Source organism: Anser anser (assembly GCF_964211835.1).
Source record: "Anser anser genome assembly, chromosome: 18".
Taxonomy (NCBI): domain Eukaryota; kingdom Metazoa; phylum Chordata; class Aves; order Anseriformes; family Anatidae; genus Anser; species Anser anser.
This window is the reverse complement of record NC_139739.1, coordinates 11,284,990-11,303,092: the sequence shown is the minus strand read 5'-3', so window position 1 is coordinate 11,303,092 and position 18,103 is coordinate 11,284,990. Positions and strand designations below refer to the sequence as shown.

Sequence of the window (18,103 nt, the reverse complement as noted above, 5' to 3'; positions counted from 1 at the left end):
AGGGCCCCAGTCCAACAAAGGCTGGTCACTGCCCTAACTGCTAAGTGACAAGCAAGTTCTAGATATGCCTCTGGTATCTTTATACCACAACAAAAAGATCTGAAAAGAGGAATTTTATTATGAAAACTGCAAATGATATTACAGAGCTATGCAGACCTTTTATTACTACTTGGCCTTATGCTGCCTACTTGCCTTGTATCAGAAATGGGTGGAGAAGGGCTTTAAATTTAGTATCCCAAGACTAATAAAAATGTTTTGTTAGCAATGTGCTAAACATTTAATTGAAGAGTTCCTTGTATCATCAAGAAAAAGTTCATTTAGCATTGATTTCTAAAAATATGTCAACATATTAAGACCCAAGACTTTTAGTTATGAAACATCTACTACTCAAAGCAACCTTCGCTGGAAAAAAAAAAAAAAAAAGAGAGCACCATGGCTTTCTATTAGTTGGGCATTTTGCAGAGTCACTGTCCTCAGGTGTCCGCATTAAGAAAACCTAAATAGTACTTTGATTTTACAGTGTTGAATAGCTTGCACGGAAAAATTATGGGACATCCACTCCCATGACAAGGCACCACACTTCCTAAGAATCATAAGTTCAGGTAGTTCCCTACAACTGTTTTTAAATTACTTCCTTTATTTCTTTCTCTTGCACAAATTGCCAGTAAAAGAATTAGTAAGGCAGAGAAAAGGAGACTATGTTGGATCCCTTCAGATGACTGGAGAATTTATTTGATGTCCAGAGGGGTCAGAAGATTCCATTATCTCACTTCAACAAGCAGGTCTAAATTTTGAAAGACTATGGCACTGCAGCCTTTCCACATTCTTCATCTACAGCCTATTAATAAATTGCCACGGAGTTCTGGAACCCTCTTCATCCAAAGCTATCCATTTCCTTCGCATTACCAGGATACAGGATATTCAACAGCAAGTCTCCTAATAGCACTGAAAACTTCCATTACAAAAAAAAAATCAGCCCCGCAACAGTTCAACTATAAATAGCAAATTCATGGCTACTATTAGTAACAAGGGATAACAAATGTTTACGCTTTACCATGATGAAAAGAAACTGTATTAGTGTTTTCCAAAATTGAAGCAATAAGTTATTTGAACAAGGTTCCAGAAAATAGAGTCTTCCACATTAGAAAGCACAGCCTGTCTTCTAGTAATGCAATTCAGCCTGTCTCGGAGGCTGTCAGTCACCCAAGTACAGAAACGACATTCTTCCGAAGAAGGTTGTTCAAGATAAATATCCTATACAACTGGTAGCTTCATTTCACCTTCCTCCTCTTACACCATTAGGACACAAACACCCAACTTCCTCTGAAGATCCAGGGCTAAGTTCACCGACCACGCAGCTGACGCACTGCGCATCGTCCCAGCCGTATTTATCAACACGGCCATGGCTGTCATGGTGCCAGCAAGTAGTTAAAGGGCAATGACAAAAGAAAACAGGTTAATTACGTGACAAAAAGAGAGGACTCAGGATATTCAAGGAAATTCTTGGACCTCTGCTAGCGTGCAAAAGAAATCCCAGGGCGAAGAGCAGAGCTCCACACCAGAACCTCTGTGCAGAGCCTGTCCTCAGCCCATCCACGCCATGTGGATTTAGCATGGCCACAGCAGTCAGGCACCTGCCCCGTGGCTTAATTACGTGGATCAGAGCGAGTCTTGGTTGGGTACAGCAAGAGCTAACCAGGCAATCCTCGGCTGCTAAGCACAAATCACCTAGCACTACACGGGACAGCCCGTCCTGCCTCTGAGGACCTAATAAACGACTTCACCTTGAAAATCTTACTGAAAAGCATTTTGAGACAAATATATACTCATTTTGGCAGCTGTGCTTGGACAGGGAACAAGGCACTGAACAAAAATAATATCTAAGTATTTATGACAATAAACCTCTAACAAACCTTTAATCTGATTTCTTGTGGGACCCAGAGAGCCAGGTAACAGCCCAAAGCAAAGAAGGTCGGACCTAAGGGAGGAAGTTATCCCCATCTGAAGCAACACAGACAAAAACACAGAAAAAACGTAGGTTTCATCACACATGTACAAAGGAATACCACTACTGAATGATATATCTGATCTCATCAGGAGCCAGAAGATTAAGCTGGTCCTCTTCTACCTGTACAGCTTCACTCAAGGCATACATTGTACAGGGGAGTCCATCTTGAACGGCCTAACTCACCCTCGAAGTTCCCACCTAAAAACGTCCTGCGCCTGTTTCTATATACCCGACTTCCCTCATGAGCTCCACCCTCTGTCGCTGGGCTCCCATTCTAGCACTGCTCCTCGTCTTGCATGGGCATCCCGAGGTCCTGCTTCAATCCACGATAGCCAGCAGCCCCAGGCCACTGTAAATCTGTACCCAGCTGTGGACTCTGTAACTGCCAACACACCCAGGTGCAGCAGTGCAAATACTCGGCCACTAGCCTTGTTCGTGTAACACTCCTTGGAGCCAAAGCCCAATAAAATAGGTGTTTATGCATGTTCGTAACGCTTCTTTCTGGAAGTGATAGAGCTGATTAAACGGAACTGAACTCTGGCAACAGAGCACACAGCAGATCCCACCTCCATGTCAGTCACTGTCTGCATGTAAAGGAAGTGCAACAACCAACACTTCACAGCGGTCCAGAGACTGAGAAAATGCAAGAGTATTTGTACTAGAACCTTACATCTGGTTTATGCATGAAACACTGATATTTTGGTAACGACTGCTACAGAAACGTGTGACATACATCTGCAGGCACCACTGGGAGGAACTAATTTCCCAGAGGCATGGAGAAACAAAGGGAAGGAGATGTAGGGTACTAAAATAGCCTAAAGGATTCTGACTTTTCTTCATGTTTGTAACCCTGATGTTTGCAGAACTGCACATTGGAGCATAAAGCCAAGACAAGCTGCTGTGCTACTCCCACCTAGACACCAGAAACAGCCCCACCGTCCCTACCACCACTCTGTTTTATTGCTAGGCAAATGAACAAGAGTCTTCAGGTTCAACGCTACTCAGATTACACAGCAGAACAGAAAGGAACACCAGTAGTCTGCTGTCGCCTAGGAAAACTGAAACAGTATTGGAGACAAACAGTAACCAAAATCAAATAAAATCTAAAGAGTACTAAGGAGTACTAAGGAATAGTAAAGCCAGCCAACCATTCAATCAAAGTGTTTAACAATTAGGTCTTAGAATCAACAAGCCAAAATCAAAGTCAAATTGATCAATACAACCTTGTCATACAGCATGAGCAGCTGTGTGTACTGTTGATGAGCTCACTTACCCACAGAGTATAGAGTTATGGTATATACATTATCATGACTTGCACGGATAGAATTAAACCCTATTTTCATAAAGAAATCCATAAAAGAACGACTTGACACCACCAACACCAAGCCACGAACCTTCAGCGACAATGCTGATAGCATGTTAACGTACGAGTCAAAGCCGCAGAGTAGCCGAAGTGTGCCTAGATGAGGTCGGGCAGCTTTCCTGGTACCAGGCCTGCACCAAGACAAACCAATGTCAGACAGCGGCTGGGGACACTCTGCAGCCAATGAGACCACCCGCAACTGGCAAAGAGAGGGGCTCTGGCTGCCAAGAGAATACAAAGCACCAGCCCACCAAAACAGGCACCCTGGTCCTGCTGCTTCCAGTGAGAGAGGCCGACTTAAAAACTAAGTCTCGGGAGGAGCAAACGCGGCCAGTTTATAGATACGCACACCACGTGCATGAGAGGAGTTGTCTCGGGGTAGGACTGGGCCAGGCCCGATTCTTGCCCTACAACCCGAACGCCAGAGCAGCACGGTGCGCTGACACACTGCCTGTCAGGTTTCAGTCGCACGTGCAAGAAACAGGCAGCAGGAGAGCAGATGGGGACAGCTTTCAACAAATTCTAGCCCAATATCTAAAAAACTTTGCTTGCAACAACAACAAGCAGGAGCACTCTTTAGAGATGGTGCTTTGGGATTCTTATGAATCTTCTTGCAGAGAAGCACCCTGCAGAGAAGTATTTCTGTTTTATGGCAGACTTTTCATCTTTTGATTTAGCTTTAAGGTAGCTTTTTTTTTTCCCATGCTCCATCTGCAAAAACATAAAAAAAAATAAAGAGAAAGATAACTAGTTGGAAAACTAACACTGGGGGTCTTGTAAGGCACTTAAGTATGATAAAGAGGTTCCTTCTGTTCTGTACCATCTGTAACTGCTTACAGCTGCATCTGCCTAAAAAGTAGGCAAGTTCATAGCATTTTTTTTAAAAAAGCTCTTCGCTATTTAGCTTTAAAGTTTCCTTTTTCAAGAAAAAAATAAAGCTCTTTAAACTATGTTCAACCAAAAAGCTTAATTAGATTCTACTCTTCATCTTCAAAACCATACAGAGCTCATAATATTCCCCACGAGAGCTTTTAGCCCTTTGTGATTAACTTCTCGGAGCAGCAATTCAAGTGAAGGCATAGGATCAGCCATCTCAAGAAAAGGGTTCACAGAGCAGACAATCTTCCCTCCAGCAAACCACCACCAATCTGAACGTCCAAAAAGGACCAGAATGACCTCGTGCCTTCAAACCTCGAAAGCAAGACACGCTCACCTCACCAGCTGGCAGTACTGGCTGCAGAAATCCATCCAGCCCAGCTCTGTTTGCCTCCTGCTGTTTCGCCAACCTCACCTTTAGCTAACAGTCACCTGCAGAATGGACTTCCCAATGACTAACCAGGCTGAAGTCATGTTACACCTATTTTATCTCGCCAAATGGGTCTGACACAGATGCTGCTGAGATAAACCACCACTGTAGCCCTGCAAGCAGAAAAACTGGACTCGTAAAAATGGCCCTTTGTATAACCACTACCACCGAGCTCTGGTCTCCTATGTCCAACATATCTGCACCACCAGCTGGCAAAGTTTTTACAGGTAGAAGGTCCTACCGGCTTATTCTAACACAATTCAGAATTCACGTTGTATTTCTAACCGCCCTAGAAGTTACCAAAGAGATTTAAATCAAGCTTTAAAGTGGAGTAAAGTGAACTTACTAATGCAAGTATCTACTGAAATTAAAATAAAGTCACCTGCTGCTAGCTGCAACTGCACGGAAACCCCCCTGCAACGTTACCTGTGCACTGCCACCATGGAGACGGGTGCAGCAAACGCATGGGTGAGACCACTCGGTTTTCTGCTACCATCCGAAATAAGGCTGCACTGTGAATCCATTTGTGCAGTGCTTCTGCTCTTACAGCTTGAAGCTGCTATTTGTGGCAATATTTGGGAACATATTGATATGGAAAAATGGCACGTGCCAGCAGTTGCCAAATTCTGGGATTCAGTGGAACACTAGCAACCATCTCTGCAAACTTCTGCCAAATTTTTAAAGCTATTTAAAATGATGTATGGAGTTAGGAAAAATCAGTACAAGCTTACTAGAAGTCATCTTATGGCTAGTTATCAGATAACAAAAGGATTTTTAAAGATACCTTTGTCCCAGTACAGCAGAGTCCATATGAGTGAGGGAGTAAATCTGGGCGTCCAAGACAAAAAGCTGCAAGCAGAAAAGGCCTGACAGGGTAGAACTAACGGGTAACAGTAGAGGACTGGGGGCTGGAAAAACCAGTGGCTCCCAGTGCACAGCCCAGTTTCTTCTTTTAGCAGCTGAACTGAAGACCAACCTAGATTCAAGCCTATTCCTTCAGATAAGCTTGCCAGCTCATGCCTGAAGTCAGAGACTCTGTGTGAACAGAGGGTGGAACCCTGTGGGTCCCTCCCGCTTCCCCCACGCCACCTCTGCAGAAAGGCAGCTACGGTGTAAAAATGGAAAGGAGTCATTCCACAGTTCAGCTCCGTAGCCATGCTGCACAAGGAAATACTTTCTTGGGTAAAAACCTTTGAACTAGCTATGGAAAGGAAAGGAAGAGCATCCAAAGCAGGCAGAAAGAGAAACAAAAGAAAATACTATTTTCAGAAGGCAGAAGGAGAGAAAAAGTGAGTCCAACACCATCATTTTCCTTCAGATTCCGCTGGTTAAAGAAAAATGCTAACATATATAAACTGTAAGATATGATTCTCTCTCTCCAGCTTCTACGTGGGCAACTTCAGGAACAAGGGAGGCATGTTGAGCACAAATGATTCGCTATTGCACAGCCTTTCTTAGTGTGTTCTTGGCTTGAGGAGGCTGGCTATGATGATTTTAAGGAATCTCTGTTCTGACATCCTGAAAAAATAAGTCACTCCATCCTTAATCCCTGTCTCCACAAGCTAAGTACAAGGATAGCCTCATTTAATATATATATTACTTTAGCATACTTGTTGTGGTGGGTTATTAAAAAACATTCTAACATGTAAGTTATCTGTTACCAAATAGACTTCCAAAAAGGCAGCAAACCATCCTTATTTCTTACGCTCCCATGTGTTCCACACCATTTAATGTCACATACAGACACAGAGGCCATCCAAGTGAAGTTAGGACCTGAGGCTCAGAGCTGGCCCTGAAAAGAAACCCTCAACAGAATCTGATAATGAAGATGACAGCACAAAATCTACACAATTAATGAGTTCCAGGATAATCTCATTGTGGCACTTCTGGTGGACAGAAAGACACTTGCTGTGTCACAAGAGCGCCGTTCCTGTAGAGAGGAGACGTGGCAGATCGAAGCATTTCAAGCACAGACACCACTTGTGAAAGGCGCGGGAGAAAAGATCACCAATGTTAGCATCCTTGGAAGAATTAGAGAGGGAGAAAGGGGATCAGGGAGAAAGGGGCTGTAATGACACATATGCCCCATTAATCTTATTAAATCATCACCTTTCAAAGTCAGTTTGATTGCCTCGATCCAGTTCACCTAGCGCACTAACTTGTGTTTCACTCTGCTTCGCTCACCCCATATAATGACTGAATCATTCCCAATTTTAATCCTCATCAGTTACACTAAAGCAATGTAGCTGCAAAAAGAAAATGTGCACAACAATTTCTCTTTTAACCAATTCCAGCCTTGGTTCTTCCTGGAAACTTTACTCAGATGTCACCAGAATTAAATCAGACTGTCTGACTAAATGGCTTGTGTCAATTATTTGCTTTGGAGTATATTATAATGTTTATCATCATCATAAAATGCCAAAGGGCAATAAAGATGATAACAAAGGTGGCACTTATGCGGAAGATGATGATACATCACATCACTGAAACAATGAAATAAAGTAGGTTTTTTGTGTATCTGAACAGAATCGGTTCTGCTCTTCTTCCAAATTTCGGGAAGTCTACATCACCATATTTTAAAAAACAGTTCAAAATACATTTTTTTTGGCACTGCGTTTCAGTGACAAACAATGACAGACTTCAGCGCCTAGATCTAATATTTAAAACTGTGGCATTCTTCTGAGATCAGATGTGTTTTGTCAAAATTAGTATCCTCAATTAATTTGTCCTACCTAGTATCCTCCCCACAATCCCTCGAATTCCAACAGCATCAGGTTGCTTAACTCATACCAAAATCGCAAAGTTCACAAAAAAGCAATTACTTTGGATCACATCCTTCAGTAAAAGAAAGAGAAGCTCCTAGGCTTCATCTAGCCTGACAAAAACAAAACCGGAAGAGAAGTAGTGACTGTGGTAGGCCCCCACACCTACCAGCTCGCTTACCTGTGCCACAGGAAATCATACCCGCCTTGCCTTCTGCCAGTGGGAATCCAAAGCTTCATCTCGAGAGAAGCAGCCTAGCTACCCCACAGAATACAGCCCCTTCGCTCTTTCAAACTATAATTTTTATCAAGGCAGGAAGGGGAGCCCAGGTCCCCGGCAATCCCAAATCAGTATTTTAGCCATTAAGTCCGATGCCTGCTTCCCGGCCCAGCACATGTTCACAGTACTCCCTGTGAAATGGAACAGATGTAGAAGGACACACAAAGCCCGGCCTCTGAATACCACAGTTCGGTGATGAGCACTCACTCGCAAGGTGAGGGATGCAAGCTCCAAAACCCTCGGGGACGGAACTGATCTCCTGCGTCCTGGCTGAGTTGGGAAATCACTGGGGAAAAGCAAGGAATCAGTAACTTCCACTGCCACAATGCTCCAAAAAGGCTAAAGGCAGAACCGACGTAAATCCAAACCAAAACACGGAGTGCACCCCAGCACCAAGAACACATCGGTCTATGGTCTCCACTTTTAGATGTTTCCTGAAGAATGATTACTAGATTACCAAATGCAGCCTTTGCATTGATGTAGCAAGATTCTTCCCTTTGCTAACCAGTTACTGTACATACGCAGACATTCGAGTAACTGTACACTGCAACTAATCTCACGCTCTTTGCTTTGTTTGTCTTTCAGTCCAGCGCTGCAGACAGTCCCTGCCCACACGACGTACTGTCTGAGCTATCAAAAGCTGGAGGGAGGAGAACAAACAAGTGAAGTGAGCCTGGTACCGAAAGACAAACGCACTAACCATAAATCCGACATCCTCAAATCCACCGCGGTTAAGTCACTTCTCTGATGCCTTATAGGGACATCCTTGTCCTCAGGAGGCTTCTGACAAGCGTTACAACGGGACACAGCCAGCCCCTGAAAAAGGTAAGACTGAAGGCCAACCTCTGAGGTTGGATGCCAAGCTCTCAGAAAAGATTTTAGACAGCATGCCCAACAGAACTTCACCTGGGCGCTCTGCAGTTCTTCTCCTAAAAAGTGCAACACTTGGAAAATTCAGGGGAACGGTTCTGTTTGTTTCTGATGTAAGCTGCTTCCCAGCCTCAAAACACCTTAATTAGATGGTTAGGGCCTCTCAGCCTAAACAGAGCAAGGCAAGTAAAAAACCTGAATGCATAAAATGATCTTACTAGTGCTTGACAAGTTCTGCCAACAAGCTGCAGCTCCCCTTACTCCCTGCCCTCCCACATACACCTCCGAGCCAGCCAGCAAAGACTTCGAAGCACTAACCCCCAGTCTTCTGGAGGAGATCACATTTTAATTCACAGCAGTAGTGTGTTAAACGCAAGGAAAGCAAATTCTCAGACCTCTGAGCCTAGAAAGACATTTAGCAACAACTGATAGGAGTTCTCCCAGGAACAAAGATGGCATTGTACATCTACACTTAGCCCAGGACCTGGGAGCTTTATGGATTACTCTGACACATCATTACATTTAATTTCCCACACCCTTTGCATTACGTAGAGAAGTTTCCAAATATATCACCATTTCAGTCATCAAACAATTGATGGCTAACACAAGAATCATTCCACTGGTTAAAATGTTTAAGAGGGAGTTCAGTCGGTTCTGAGATTAGTGACACAACACAGCAGCTCCCTTTTCTCTTAGCCGAGCCTCCCTGTCTCCCCAATCATTACCCCGATGGGCTCGCACGCGCTGCAACCCGTATTACTCTTAGGCAACACTCTGGGAAAGGACAAATTAAAAATATATTTGGTTTTGGAGAATTCTCATTCTCCTCCTCTCTTCACAGATGAAAGAAGCTGTGAAAATCTTTTGTGCATTCAAAGGGCAAAACAAAAAACACAAAGCAATCTCTATTGCCAGGCTGGGCAACAGTAAAAAGGGACGGGGTGTTACATCAGGCCTTGAAGAACACTGAACACCTTCTGACTGAAGACAAACAAGATACACGTGCTGCTGTGCTCTCTAAATGGCACCTAGTGCAAAAACGTCACCACGAGGCGCTGGAAATAAAGGAACAACAAGGTTTGCACAGGGTCGTGATCTAGACCAGATTCATCTGTTGTAATATTTCCAACAGTGGGTGTCTGAAAATCAGATCCTTGCCATTTACAAACCTCTTATCCACACACATCCACATCGGTACTGGGTGAACTCTTCCCGAATTATTCCCCCTGACCCTGCTGCAGCAGGAACTTTTGTCACTACCCAGCCCCGTCTCCTTGCTGGAACCCAGACAGGAGGCAGCGGGCAGGTGGGTATTCCACGACCTCCTTCCTCTCCCAATCCATTCCACTTGCAAAAAACTCATTTCAGCTCTCATTTAACACAGAAAACTGTAGCAACCCTATGATGCAGCAGTCGTGTTTCTCTGTGGCTTACACATTTGAGTAATAGCAGCACCATACGCAGCTCTCCTGACTTCCTTCTATTATTGCAGGTACTTGGCAAAGAAAAAGTCTCTATTCACTACTGACAGGCATTCTATTCAAACACCTTCTCTTTAAAAAGGAGTGCATATCCTTTGAGAGAGCATTTCCATCTGGCATTTATCCCACATTTCATGTTAAAATTAGTTTTTCCAGGGTGACAGCACTCAGTCTCACTGGCAAAATTCTCAGTAGTTCCTCTCGTCAGGGATAACACATCTGTATCTGAGATCCTGGCAAGAGATTTAAAAAGGAGCTAAGTAAAAGTACGGATGGTTATAGGTGTGGGCATTACTGGGAAAAAAAGGAAACAAAAGAGGTTGTTGCAAGAAGTAACACAAGAGTAGTGCCAGAAGACAATTTATCTATTTAAAATTGTGAGAGGCATGGGAGAAAAGTACAGGTACCTCCTTCTTACAATATCTTAGTATAAGAAAATACTTGCAATCAATTTCACTTAGTAATTAATTTAAAGATATAAACCCACCTTAACATCTCAGATTTTTAAATAGAAAAAAATAGCAAAATCAGAATTAATTCTCAGCTCTTCAAAATAACATTGCTAGCAGACGTCAGTCACTGAAGAAAGGCCTATTTTGTGTAAATGTTTGCAGTGCTGATGTCCAGCAATCATAGTGTGAAAGTACATTTTTATGAGGTGTTCCTAACACATCAGAGACAATTCAGAAAAGGAAAGTAACAACTTTATTATGAAACTGCAGTGATTTGATGATGAATGTTGATAGCTTTGCACTAAAAGGAGCAATCAAGCCTCAGACTTCTGGACAAAAGGGAAGCACTGCTGAGGCCAAGAACCCATTTCCTCACTCTCAATTTAAGTCTGTCCAAAGGTAGGTACGTGAAAGGATTTTTCTTGATGTCAAATACCCGATCTGACATCTCTGAAAACACGTAATCTTCACAGCTGCTACACGACACCGAGGACCACGAAAAGCACTCGTTCTGAGAAAGCAGCCTTTGCAACACACAAAAAGGACCAGGTCCAGCAAATGGACAGGATGAAACCTGCCAACTTCCAAACTGTACAGCAGCACGAATTACTGGACACGGTTCTGCACAATTCCTTTATAGAACTATCGGTTTCCTTAGCTGACAACTTAACATGCCCACTTTTCCTAAAAGCACTAAAGCACTAGCCAATTTTATGCAGAGCTGTATTGCCATAATTAAAAATAAGCAAATGCTAGAGTATTGCTAGAAGTGTAAGTAATTAAACACGTACGCACACAAGAGCGCGCAAGTTACAGGGCAGGATTCCTTAGGATGAAACTGGATTTTTGATCTTTCTGCAGCCCCCAGATAATACTGATCACAAGGCTAAATGGGAAATGACAGAAACCTCAGAAATAGGAGGACACGTCAGTGAATACAGACACGACAAAATTACAGTGTTTTGAGATGTCAGCCTCACATCCTTGCTCTGCTACAAACCTGATCTGCAACAAAGAGCTGCTGCTCTTGGGATCCGTCTAACAAGCAGTGAAGAAAAACTTAAATCCCAGCTTCATTTCCCTAATGAACCTGACCTAAAGAAGAGTTAATCCTCTTCCTAGCCAGGAGCAAAAGCCCCATACATCTACTGGTTCTTGAGAGAGAAGTGACAGAAGTCAGGAGTGGGGGCTGTCAAAGTCTCAACATGTGGCAGAACAGAAATCCCCGCTGACTCCCAAGTTTTAAAAGTAATAGGAAAGATTTCCAGAACTATTCAGAATAGAAATCCCTTCTGCACATCCAGCACACACCAAGGTCAAAAGTTGAGATTTAACTCCTTTTTTTAATAAGGATATCATAACTCTTAAAAAAAATGCAAGAAACAACCCTGGATGTTATCACTAGAATGAATTTTAAATGCAGTGAGAGCATCACAATCAAATCACTGCAGTGGCCAGGTCAAGAGAGCGGATGCACTTGTAAATTATTTGACGTATTTCGGCTGCGATCCTCGACAATACCAAAAATCCAGCATTACACGAAGAAAACAGACCCTGGCTCCTCAACCCACTGCCGGCTAGGCCCAACACAGTGTCAGGACGCCGAAAAAAATGCCCTCTGCTTTGATTTGCTATACTCGATGTCTTCCCACAGGAACTGGTCTCTTCCTCCTCGTTCTATTTCCTGTACACAGAACAAGCCCATTGTCACCGGGCGAACCCCCCCGCGCACACACACAGGGCCCAGCCAGCCCTACACACAGCCGGGGAGGGCAGGTGCCGAGCTTCGGGCAGCCCCTGGGGACCTGCGAGCATCGCAGCGGGGCCCCGAGGAGCTCCGGGACGGGGAGGCCGGAGGAGATCCTCTGCTCCGGGCAGCCCCAGCACCTGGCGAGGCACCAGGGCCAGGAGAGAACCTGGGAGCACAGCACCCCAACCCCACACACAGCACCCACACGCACACATAGCACCCCAACGCCATGCACACAAACACAGCACCCCAAACACACAGAGCACCCCAACGCCACACACAACGCTGCCACCCTACACACACAGGGCACCCCAACCTTCCCCCCCACAGCACGCCAGCCCTACACAGCACCCCTCCACCCGCACACAGCACCCCACACACGCAGCAGCCCCCACACAGGATCCCCCCTCACAAACACAGGATCCCCACTCAGAAACACAGGATCCCTTCACACACAGGATTCCTCCTCACAAACACAGGATCCCCTCACAAACACAGGCTCGCCCCTCACACACAGGATCCCTTCTCACACAGGGATCCCCCCCTCACACACAGATCGCCTCACACACACAGGATCCCTCCTCACAAACACAGGTTCGCCCCTCACACACAGAACCCCTCACGCACACAGGATCGCCCCCCTCACACAGATCCCCCCCTCACACACAGATCCCCCCACACCCCCGACCCCCCCCCCCGCGGCCCGCAGCGCGGCGCGGCCCGGCGCCTCACCAGGAGTAGGTCTGCTCCGCCATGGCTGCGGCAGGCCGGCCGGCCCCGGGCTCCTCCTCCTCCTCCTCCTCCTCCTGGCCGCCCGCCGCCTCGCAGGCTCCGGGGCTCAGCGGCGGCCCCGCTGCGGCTGGCGGCCCAACATGGCGGCGGCTGTGAGGAGGGAGGGAGGGGAGCGGGGGGGGGTCCCCGCCCGGGCGGGGAGGGCGATGGCGGTGGCGGCGGCGGCGGCGGGAGGCGGACGCTCAGCAGCCGCGCCGCGGGGCCGCGCTGAGGAGCCGCCGGGGCCTCATGGCCGGCGGGGAGGCGGCGGCGGGGAGGGGCGGGACGGGGCCGGGGCCGGGCGAGGTTGGGAGGGGGGGGAAGGAGGAGGAGGAGGAGGCCGGGGGGGCGTCCGGGCCGGGCCTCGCCGCGAACCCGCGCTCGCGCACGGCGTGGGCGGGGCCGCGCGGCGTCACGTGCCCACAACACGCTCACGTGCCGCCGCCTCCCTCGGGCACGGCGCCTGCGTGCGGCCGGGCGCAGGGCGGGCGGTTGGCGGGCCCGGCCGCGCCGCCGCTGTGCGGGCGGGCGGCTTTGGGGGGGGGGAAGCGGGTGAGGGCAGCCCCGGCCGGCTCGGGCTCCTCCGGCGGAGAACCACGGGGGAGGCAGCGGTGTGGGGCCCCTGCCGGCCCCTGCGGGGCTGCGGGCGGCGGGGAGCCCGGAGGGGGCGGTAAGGGTTCGGGTGTCCCCCTCGTGGTGGGGTGCTTGCGGAGGCTCGTTCGTCTGGGCTGCGTTAGGTCACGAACAGCAAAAAAAATCTGACAATGATAAAATTGTGGGGTTTTGTTGCCTTTTTTTCTTTCTTAGGAAGGCTCGCAGCAGGGAAAATAACACTCAAGAGCCCGACCTAACCGAAATGAGCAGCTTCAGCAGCGCTGCTGCCGACACCTCGGTCCTTGGTGACGGCGCTGCCGAGCGCAGGGCCAGGGCCCAGCCTAGGTTTGCTCACCCGGGTAACCCGCGGGGGTACCGTGATCCTCCCCCCCGGTACGTCCCGTACGTCTCCGTGAGCGGGGCGTCGTTCACTGGAGCAGTTGACTTCAGCGTGGCCACGCGGTCTCACTCATTGTTCCTCTCAGTGTGGGAGGGAGGCAAGCCAATTTTAGCTTGCAGCTGGAGGTGAGGTAACCGCATGAAACAGAAGTAGGAGAATAACGCCCAGGTCTGGTAAAAATAGGTGTTCGGTTGTTTTGTTTTTTTTTTTTTGAGGTATGTAGAAATTCTGTGCCTTAATATAACTTTGAAAAATCTTCAAAAAACAGAATGGGCATTAGGACAATCTCTTTGCATCTACAGGTGCATCACATGGCTCCAGAATGGCCTCTAGAATCCACCTGAACTTATTTTTATTAGTAGTGGATAGAATATATGACCTAATTTTGCTCACTTTGTTTATTCTCTTAAATGAGGATAAAAAAAAAACTTAGGCTTGTGTGTAGTCACGAGACAGGATTAAAAGTTGAGAACAAATAATTTCTTCTCAGTTCTGTGTAATCCTGGGTGGTTCACTTCTCCTCTGCTAGCTTGGTTTCCTCATCAGTAAAGAGGAAATGCATGGTGTTCCAGCCACCTGAAGTTTGGGGGGGACTGTGGATGGAAGATGTTGCATGGGCAGATGCAGAGTTCTTGGTGGACGGAATGCCAGGGATTCTTGTGCTTAACTTAAACAAGCTTTTAGTAGGAAGCTTCACAAGCTTCTACACTGTGCATGCATTGAAAACATCGTGAGGAGTTGCCCTGGAGAAGAAAGGAAGTCATCTTCTCTCCCCTTTATTTTCTTCTGGAGTCTTACAAGTGATTCACAGCTTTGGGGTGTTGTCACACCTCAACACACAAATCCTCTGCACTTTTCATAGTCCTTTGGCCTTGTGGACAGGAATGACCTTAGAGCTCCCGACATAATCAACACTTAAAAAATCTGCTTGGGAATTGGATTTATCAACTAGGCGGTGTGAATAATCAAAGCATCATGACTGACTGGCTTAGTGGGATTCCTGCTGGGGTCAGTCATGGCTGCTATGTGTAGGGGAAGGATTAGGCAGCAGCACTAACATCTCTCACCCAGCTCAGGCTAGGCTACCTTGCAAAAAATTCTCTGACCATATATATCTCCCAATGTACACCCCATACACAATACTTGTGCTTATCTCAAGAATTAAAGCTTTGGTGGATAGGATATAAACGGAGAGGAGCGAGTCATGCATAAAACCTTGAGCTGTAGGGTACATAGCCTAGTTAATCACTTTGTGTGGAAACTATAGTTTTCCCCATTTCTAATTAAAAAATGTTCAGACTGGTGATAGGACTTGCACAATGGAGAAGTCCCCTTGCTTTCTCCTTCCTCATTGCAGCAGAAGAATCTACAGTAACAATTAGAAAACTGACAAATAATTTGGAATCTTCACTCTGTTGCAGTGCTATCCCAGTATCTTGGATGTGTGTTTATGCTACCCTTTTCAATGGTTCTGATACAATAAATGCAAGAGAAAAGACTTTTGAATCAATGCAGGGAAAGATAAATGAATGTTTCAATATTGTCTTGATACTAAATATCCTTTCTTAGTTTTTTTCTGAGACAACGTAAAAGACACTGATATCTATAAAACAATATCCCTGCTTTGTGTCCTTACTGAAACAGCTTCCAGTTTCTCAGTCTTGCAAAATTTGCAACACATTAATTTGACAAAAGTGATTCTTAGTTGATGAGCACTAAAGTTGTTTTTTTTTTTCTCAGGCATCTCAGGCTTTGTGTGTAAATTACTGAATGGTTTTGCAAGCTTGCTCTATCATGTTACAGTGGTCAGATGAATTCACAGGAGAAACTTACTCCTCCTTGCAGACTCAACGTCTGCCCTCACTCTAAAGGGGAGCACAGCTTGTATTCTGCAGATAACTTTCCCAGCATCTCTTTTGTGTATACTTTCTTTGGACCTACAAGAGAGCTTTACTCTGAATGTCAGTGACAATTTACTCTGGCATTACAAAGCACTTCCAAAATAGCTGTTCTTTCTGGTGTCTTGGATGTAGACTGATGCACTACCTAGACCTGTCAAAGTATTTCAAAACTAGCAGCAAACAAAAATACTGTATTTTCTTTTATGTAGTTCCCAGAACACAGGAATGTATGGTGGAGAATCAGATGAAAGTACTGGCTACAAAGAGTCTTCAGCTCCAAAGAGCTTAAATGTCATTAGATGACATTTAACTAACCATGTCTTGATGCCTTTATAATGGAGGTGGAAAGAAAACCAGAGCAGATTCATGTAGATTCACTTCACCTTTCAGGAAAGGACATGACAGGTAGAGTTGTTAATGCAGCTTGGTTTTAGGAGCAGCAAATGGCATGGAAACAACTAGGGAATGCAAAAATCAAGAGATCCAGTTTTGACAGTATAGCTCACAGCTATGCTAGGCTGTTCTGCTTGTAAGATCCTTGTGGGATTCCCCTTGTCGAGAAAATAATTAAAATGTGCACTGACCAGTTGCGTGACATGATTCTCTTCACTACCACCTAGTGGGAAACTCCTTCATTAACTGAACTCCAGAGCTGTTCCTGTTCTCCAACTCATCCTCACCCTGACGATAGAAAGAGTGTGTAAGTGAAGGGGAAATGGAGGAATGAACGAGAATGACACAGCCCTATTTCTCCATACCAGAATAGGAATGCCAGAATAGGAATGGAGAGAGGGAGAGAGAAAGAGAGAAACAGCCAGCCTATAATTTAAACCCATTATGTCCTATGGCATTATCACACCATACCTTCCAGCTCTGCAGCCAGTTAGTTCAGTTCTTAATAGCTGTTACACCTTAGCCTCAGTGTCACTGGGGGTCCCAAAGCTTAACAAACACAATCGTTGGTGATAAAGAGGAAAACATTCATTCTTCTGAATGTAACTGCAAACGGTGGTAAGGAGAAACTTGTGAAGCTACGCCTGTGTCTCAGTCAAAAGACAGCCTCCCCCTCTTGGTTCTGAAAATATTGGTGTTTCTAATTCAAAAGTAGGAAAGGAGGCACAAAAAAAACAACCCACACACCACTCTCCTCTGTAAAAATCACATTTTCAGTTACATTATCACATATTTACAACAGACTACTCAATTAAAGCATAAAATGGGTATATATTGGGAACATTAAAAGCATGCATTCAGGTAAGTTCTTTCCCACTGAGATACTCAGGGTTTGCACAAATAGCTGGAATCCAACCCTATGAAAACAATATATAAATGACAATTACCTTGGATTTTTCAGAGTCATGTGCCAAGCTCCCAGGGCACAAATAATCAGTTTTGTCACTTGCATAACCTTCTTTTCCCCAAGCACAGAAATAGGGGTGGACATATAACAACTCAGATATCACAGAGGTGGTGATGTTAATGTCATTCAGGCCAATAAAGCATTTAGCAGTCTCAGCAGGAAGAACAGTAAAATGGTAAATAAATAAAAAACTATTAAGAGAACCACTTCTCTGTGTTTCTTTTGCCAACGGCAATTTTACCACCCTTTTCATGGAACTCTGCAAGCTCCCCCTACTCGCACTTCTATCATGAAAATGTTTGGATTTCTTTCTTTCCCTGTATGCTCCTTGAAATCACATTAGGCTGGCTTTATCCCAGCACATTGCTGTAGTGTTCGTGATGTACACTTAATGATAGATATAATTCAATAAATGGAAACAAAGGTAAGAGATGTATTGATTTGAGAATTCAGGCTTTAGGAGTCTTATCTGTCTTCCATTCTGCTCACTGAACTCTACGATCTATTACTTTGGTAATAGAGTGTAATAAGCAGAATACAGACCAATAAATCTAAAATAAGAATAACTTTCCTATTTTCTACCTATTTATGCTTTCATGCACATAGTTCTCAGTATTAAATAATCCACTTTATTACATGTAGCGGAGAAAGGATTACATTGGGACAGTTAGTTGAGACAGACTATTATTCATCAATAAAAAAAATCTGGAGGAACCATGGACATCCTTGCCTCAAATGGCAAGGAATGCCTACCCTGGAGATATATTATATTGGAGAATGCCAGGAGCCCAGCTTTATGAAATTG

General features: G+C 45.4%; 1 protein-coding gene across 2 annotated transcripts in view; it reads right to left on the bottom strand.

Moving 5' to 3' along the window:
- The window catches only part of SPPL3 (signal peptide peptidase like 3), a 57,728-nt gene extending 44,291 nt beyond the window's left edge, over window positions 1-13,437 (bottom strand). The window contains exon 1 of one of the 2 annotated variants that reach the window (XM_083803312.1): window positions 13,005-13,437. In XM_083803312.1, the coding sequence (XP_083659438.1) occupies window positions 13,005-13,027 (23 nt within the window). In that variant the 5' untranslated portion in view covers window positions 13,028-13,437. Of the gene's footprint in view, window positions 1-7,620; window positions 8,810-13,004 lie in introns of those variants that run through there. The other variant, XM_083803311.1, reaches the window with a different exon arrangement.
- Between the last annotated feature and the right edge of the window lie 4,666 nt (window positions 13,438-18,103).